General features: G+C 41.0%; 1 protein-coding gene across 1 annotated transcript; it reads right to left on the bottom strand.

Annotated features, from left to right (window-relative positions):
* Positions 1-318: 318 nt before the first annotated feature.
* COXFA4L3 (cytochrome c oxidase associated subunit FA4L3) lies at positions 319-3,641 on the bottom strand. The gene is made up of 5 exons (XM_077764476.1): positions 3,549-3,641; positions 3,371-3,432; positions 3,115-3,200; positions 2,683-2,743; positions 319-708 (listed from the first exon to the last, which is right to left on the bottom strand). The coding sequence occupies exons 2-5, from the start codon at positions 3,404-3,406 to the stop codon at positions 640-642; spliced, it is 252 nt and encodes an 83-aa protein (XP_077620602.1). The 5' UTR covers positions 3,407-3,432; positions 3,549-3,641; the 3' UTR covers positions 319-639.
* Between the last annotated feature and the right edge of the window lie 1,750 nt (positions 3,642-5,391).

A 5,391-nucleotide genomic window follows, 5' to 3' on the forward strand; every position in this document is an offset into this window, starting at 1 on the left:
ACTTCCTTCCAAGCCTAATTGTCAGGCAAGACTCATCCCCCATATCTTCTTCATTTTCCTCATTGTGCTTACTATCTTTTATTCATCTCCTTCCAAAATTTGGTTTTATTCACTGCTTTATCTCACCTACACAAGAACAGGGCATAGCTAACAGCAGGCACTCAATACATTTCTGGTGAGTGAATAAACTTGGAAAAAAAGTTTACACACAAATTTGTATTGTATGTTATTTTAAAAATGAAGCTCCATGATTCAAAGTATGTTTTTCTTCCATAAAAAGACTTTCTCCTCTATTTAAATATGTCTCTTTGAGAAATATTGCACAAATAGTATTTTATTATAGACAATCTAGTTTACAAATCTTTACACACTTTAGGAAAACATTCAGGCATCATAAACATAAAAATGTCAATATGCAACATTAAATTTACATCCAGAAAATAAACACAAACTTATTTTTGAACCACGTGGTTATTGCCGCGCTACCTTTATAATTCCTATCCAGAGTCCAAAAATGTAGTCAAGCCCTAAAAATGTAGCAGAAGCATTTCCGCACACTGGTATCCATAATCTAGTCTGTGCAGAAATGTTTCCACTAGATTCATAGAGTACTCTTTGGAAGAAAGAAGCAAGAGCTGGTCATTTGGTGGCCCTTCGGACATTCTGCAACTCTTCAATGGGCTTCCATTGTTGGTTGATTGTTATAAGCTTGAGAAAAAAAAAGGAAAATACGAATGTTTTTCAGGATCTGTCCTTCATCTTCATGTCCCTTTTTGGGGTTTGTCCCCGCCCCCTTTTGCAAAGAGCATCACCATAATATTTGTAGTCAAAGAACCATTTCTTCCCATCTCTAACAATATGCACAAAACAGTAACATGAGCTCTAAAAAGCCTTTGGGTTCCTGAGTGTTAAAGAATCAGCAAGAAAGGTCACATAAATTTGTTCACATAACAGCCTCTAGATTTCTAACCTTCCCGTGGCTTTATGTGAACTGTAAGTTTAAAAAGTGTGCCTACTCCCAGGGAGTGGGTGTATAATGCTCTAGCATAGGGCTTGGCACATAATAGGCTCTTAACCAAACTTCCTCACTGTAATTACTCAACAAAGGTATAAATGATCTAAGTTATGCAATAAAAGAGATAGAGCTGTGAACAGTCCTTGACTTCCCAGAAACACAAATTCAGAGATTCTCATTTATCCTCACACGTTTTCTATTATCCTAGGACATAGGAGACGTAGGTAGGGTTTTCTTGTTGTTTTGAAATTTGTTTGGAGGGCGCCTGGGTGGCTCAGTTGGCTGAGCGACGGACTTCGGCTCAGGTCATGATCTCACGGTTTGTGAGTTGGAGCCCTGCATCAGGGGCTCTCTGCTGTCAGTGCGGAAGCCTGCTTCGGATCCTCTGTCCCCCTTTCTCTCTGCCCTTTCCCCTCTCTCAAAAATAAATAAACATTAACAATTTTTAAAAATTTTAATCCAGTAAACATATTATATTAGTTTCATTTGTACAATGTAGTGATTCATCATTTCTGTACATTACTCAGTGCTCATCCTGATAAGTGTACTCATAACCCCCTTCACGTTCTTCACCCATCCCCCCACCCACTACCGCCTGGTAACCATCAGTTTGTTCTCTACAGTTAAGAATCTGTTTCTTGGTTTCTCTTTCTCTTTTTTCCTTTGCTCATTTGTTTCTTAATTCCATGCATTAATGAAATCATATGGTACTTATCTTTCTCTGACTTATTTTGCTTACAGATGCAGGTAAGTTTAAAGATTCTAATGTCCTTCACTGCTATTTGAAAGTTGCTAAAAANCTTATTTTGCTTAAACTTACAGGTAAGTTTAAAGATTCTAATGTCCTTCACTGCTATTTGAAAGTTGCTAAAAAGAAAAAAAAAAAAAAAAAGCTTTGCGGGGAAGTGTTGATTCCCATACACTCAATGGTTCTTACTTCCTAAATATCTGAAATAAGTCTTTGCTATAGTCTTAAAAGAATGAGTGGCTATTAGGTGATTTTGCTTAAAGAGAATGCCACTCCTGTTATTTATCACAATAGACCTTGTACTAGCTTTAGATAAACAATGGTTACAATGAGATAATATATGACAATAATGATGAAAGTTAATATTTGAGTAGGTACTATGGGCCAGGCACTATGCTAAAGGCCTTTATGTATTTTACATTCTTTAATCTTCTTAACTCTGAGGTGGAGCCCTATTATTGAGCCCATTTTAGAGATTCTGAGAGCCTCAGAAAGGCCAGGTTGTCCAAAATCACCTGTGAATAATGCAGCAAGGATTTGAACTAGATCTCCGGAATTCCGTAGCTCTCCCTTTACCACTACACTAAAAGGCACCCTGAAAGTGAAAAGTATTTTTAAAGTGTATGTATGTATGTATGTATTTTGAAAGGGGGGGGAGAGAAGAAAGAGAGGGAGAGAATGAGTGGGGGAGGGGCAGAGAGAGAGAATCCAAAGCAGGCTCCACTCTGCCAGCACAGAGCCCAATGAGGGGCTTGAGCTCACCAACCATGAGATCATGACCTGAGCCAAAATCAAGAGTCAGCTGCTTAACCTACTGAACCACCCAGGTGCCCCAAAAGGGAAAGGTATTAAGTCCATTTTGCCCACAAGGGTGCTACAGCTTGGGCTAAATGTAAATCACGTTTTAATTTAGCAATACCTTTCCAGGTACACTAGGATCCACAGTTTCCCAAGGTTCTGGATTTCTTTTCCGATCAATGCTAAAAAATAAATGAAAGCTGATTAAACATCAAAGTAAGTGAATTTAAACCAACTCCAACAGTGGGTCTATAAGCATGCTGGGACATCAGGGGACAGCCACAGCCTGATAAACAGGCATCCATCTGTTAGTGCACTGAAATTGATGGAAGGTTACTTAAGGGAATTTCCGATCCTTAATGTTTGAGGATTGTTCTATTAATATCATAATTTAAGGATCTTCTGATATCACGCTGCTTTCTAGTCCCAACTCCAAGTTCACAATTTGACATTCTTATCTTTGGGGTAAAACTAGGAAACTGACCATGTATTTCATATGTGGAAGGTCAACCTAGCACCGCTAAAAACGTTTGTATAAATGACGCCTACTTACATCACATCAGTTTTTTGAAGGGAATATACTGCAAAAGCCGAAGCTCCACCCGCTGCTGTGGTCATGAAGAACACCAAAGGAATAAGCTGACAGAGAACAGGTTGAGGGTGAATATTCCCATGTTTCAAGGTGAAACATGCGACATACAACAGAATAACTATATAACATCTTATACTTTCCACAAAATCTGCACCATCTTTTCATCTTTAAAAATTCACATCTTAAGTCAAGAATTTCAATTGCTTTAAAAACTTACTTCCTTCTTTTTCATCAGGAGTTGGAAAAAGTTCATGATGACTTCAGTGTAGAATGCCAAATCTAGAATTTAAAAAAAAAAAATCCAAGATATTGATTAAAACTTCGGCCACTAAGGACCCAGCCTGGTGAGCGCCAACCGGCCAACGTACTCCCCGAGGCAGCCTGAGGCAGCTCACCTGGGAGGCGGGGCGGAGCGGCGCGCGGACGAAGCAAACGCGCAGAACCCAACTGGTCCTCGCATCCGCACTTTATATACGGACTTCAAACGATGGGCCGGGCCAGGGCACTCTGGTCACGCGGTTCTGGCGGGGCGAGGGCGGGGGTGGTAGGCGTGCGGAGCCGGACTCGCTTTCCCCGCCCGGCTCCCGGCACCTGGCTTTCGGGCGCCCCCTGCAGGACAGCCTGCCAGAGGACACGACGCAGCCGAACGCGGGAGCTGGCGCCCCCTGCCGCCTGGCGCGGTCCTTAATTGTGGCCCTGAGGAATGAGGCTCGGCGTTGATGTTCCAGGTTGCTGCCAGCTGGGCCCAGCGCCTCCAAGAGAGCGGCAGTGAGAGCAAGCAGAGCTCTGATGGCCAAGGTCTGGGTGAAAACCAAGCCTCCTAAAAGGGGGTCCGGAAAAGGAGCCGCAGAGCTGGGGTCTAGAGAGATGGGGGGGAGGTGCGGGGGGGAGGCAGCTCCCAGGAGCAGGCAGGTAAATTAAAATCCATCCAATTACATTAAAAGCTCTAAAATGAGATGTGTCTCCACATACAGAGATAATTATAATTAAATGTAAAATTCACTTCAGAACTCCCATGGTGTCTTGATTTGTTCCCTAAAAATTTTTAATTTCCATACCCCCGCCCCCATTTTTTTTTTTAATGGAAAAATTCAGGAGGTGAGGGAGAAGATACAGAAAGAATCAGTTTTGGAAAGGTTTCCATCTCAGAAGTCGTTGGCTTCATCTGGAGGTCTCCTTTTAACTAGCTGTCTCACCTTGCACATAGCATGCAGGTGGCTGCAAAAGCACGGAAATAATGCTAACAATTGCGTTAAAGCAGGTCCATGTACTGAACTCTGTGCCAGAATTGTTTGGGCATTTTTTGCAAGGTGAGTATGTTATATAGAGGTTCAGAGATGCTCAAGTCACACAGACAGTAAGTGGCAGAGATGTAATCAGAACCCATGCCTGTCTGGCACCCAACACCTGTTCTTTCTGCGCAGAGCTCTTAGCTACCGCAATTAAGCCAAGAACACAAGCTCAGTTATTTAAAAACAATTATTTTAAAATTGTTCGAAATTCAAGCTATGAGTTAATTTTAAAAGGGAAACACTTTCATGTTCTCTGCAAATTAGCAGACCCAGATCTGTTTCAACCCCATTTTAGTTCAAGGCATGGGCTTTGCAGTGAAATGGCCCTGAATTCAGAGCCCACTCCTTCTACACTTTATTAGCTGAAGGATTTCGAGGAATCGAAACTTAACCTTTATGAGTCTCAGTTTATATATCTGTAAAAATGGGGACAAACCTAGCAGGGAGTTGGAAAAATTATTAGAATGTATGTAAAGCACATGGCATTCTGCCTTGCTTGTAATAGGCATTCAATAAATAGTAATTACTATTTGCAAAGGTTTGTTTTCTTTTATATAAGGCAGAGCATAAATGTAGCATCACACCCACTTATTCTAATAAGGATGCTTACTATGTAACCCCAGAGCTGTAACTGGAGACATTTTCTGGTTGGTTAGATTCACTAATCATTAATATATCAAAGAAAACTCAACATTAATTCTCTGTGGTTTGCACTGAATAGAATCAAAGGAGCCTTTTAATGATTCTGGGGATGTCTAAAACTCCTTTTGTCAGAAGTTTCTTTAAAAAGCCTCATTTTTTAGCAAAATGCTTCCAGAAAAGAAGGGAGGCAAAAGGAAGGGAGAGAGAAGGGGAAGGAGGAAGAAAGCAGAAGAAAGAAATTTTACAAGAATGTACGATGGCCCCCAAATTAAAATTACACTGTGTAGCATTTGCCAACTGATGA

Source organism: Crocuta crocuta, unplaced genomic scaffold, assembly GCF_008692635.1.
Source record: "Crocuta crocuta isolate KB4526 unplaced genomic scaffold, BGI_CrCroc_1.0 scaffold102, whole genome shotgun sequence".
Classification (NCBI taxonomy): domain Eukaryota; kingdom Metazoa; phylum Chordata; class Mammalia; order Carnivora; family Hyaenidae; genus Crocuta; species Crocuta crocuta.

Coding starts and splice junctions, on each gene's coding strand:
- COXFA4L3 (XM_077764476.1), bottom strand. CDS start 3,406: ATGAACTTTTTCCAACTCCTGATGAAAAAGAAGGAA. Junction 3,201..3,370: donor TCCTGATGAAAAAGAAGGAA/GTAAGTTTTTAA, acceptor GTTCTCTGTCAG/CTTATTCCTTTGGTGTTCTT. Junction 2,744..3,114: donor CTTCAAAAAACTGATGTGAT/GTAAGTAGGCGT, acceptor TTTATTTTTTAG/CATTGATCGGAAAAGAAATC.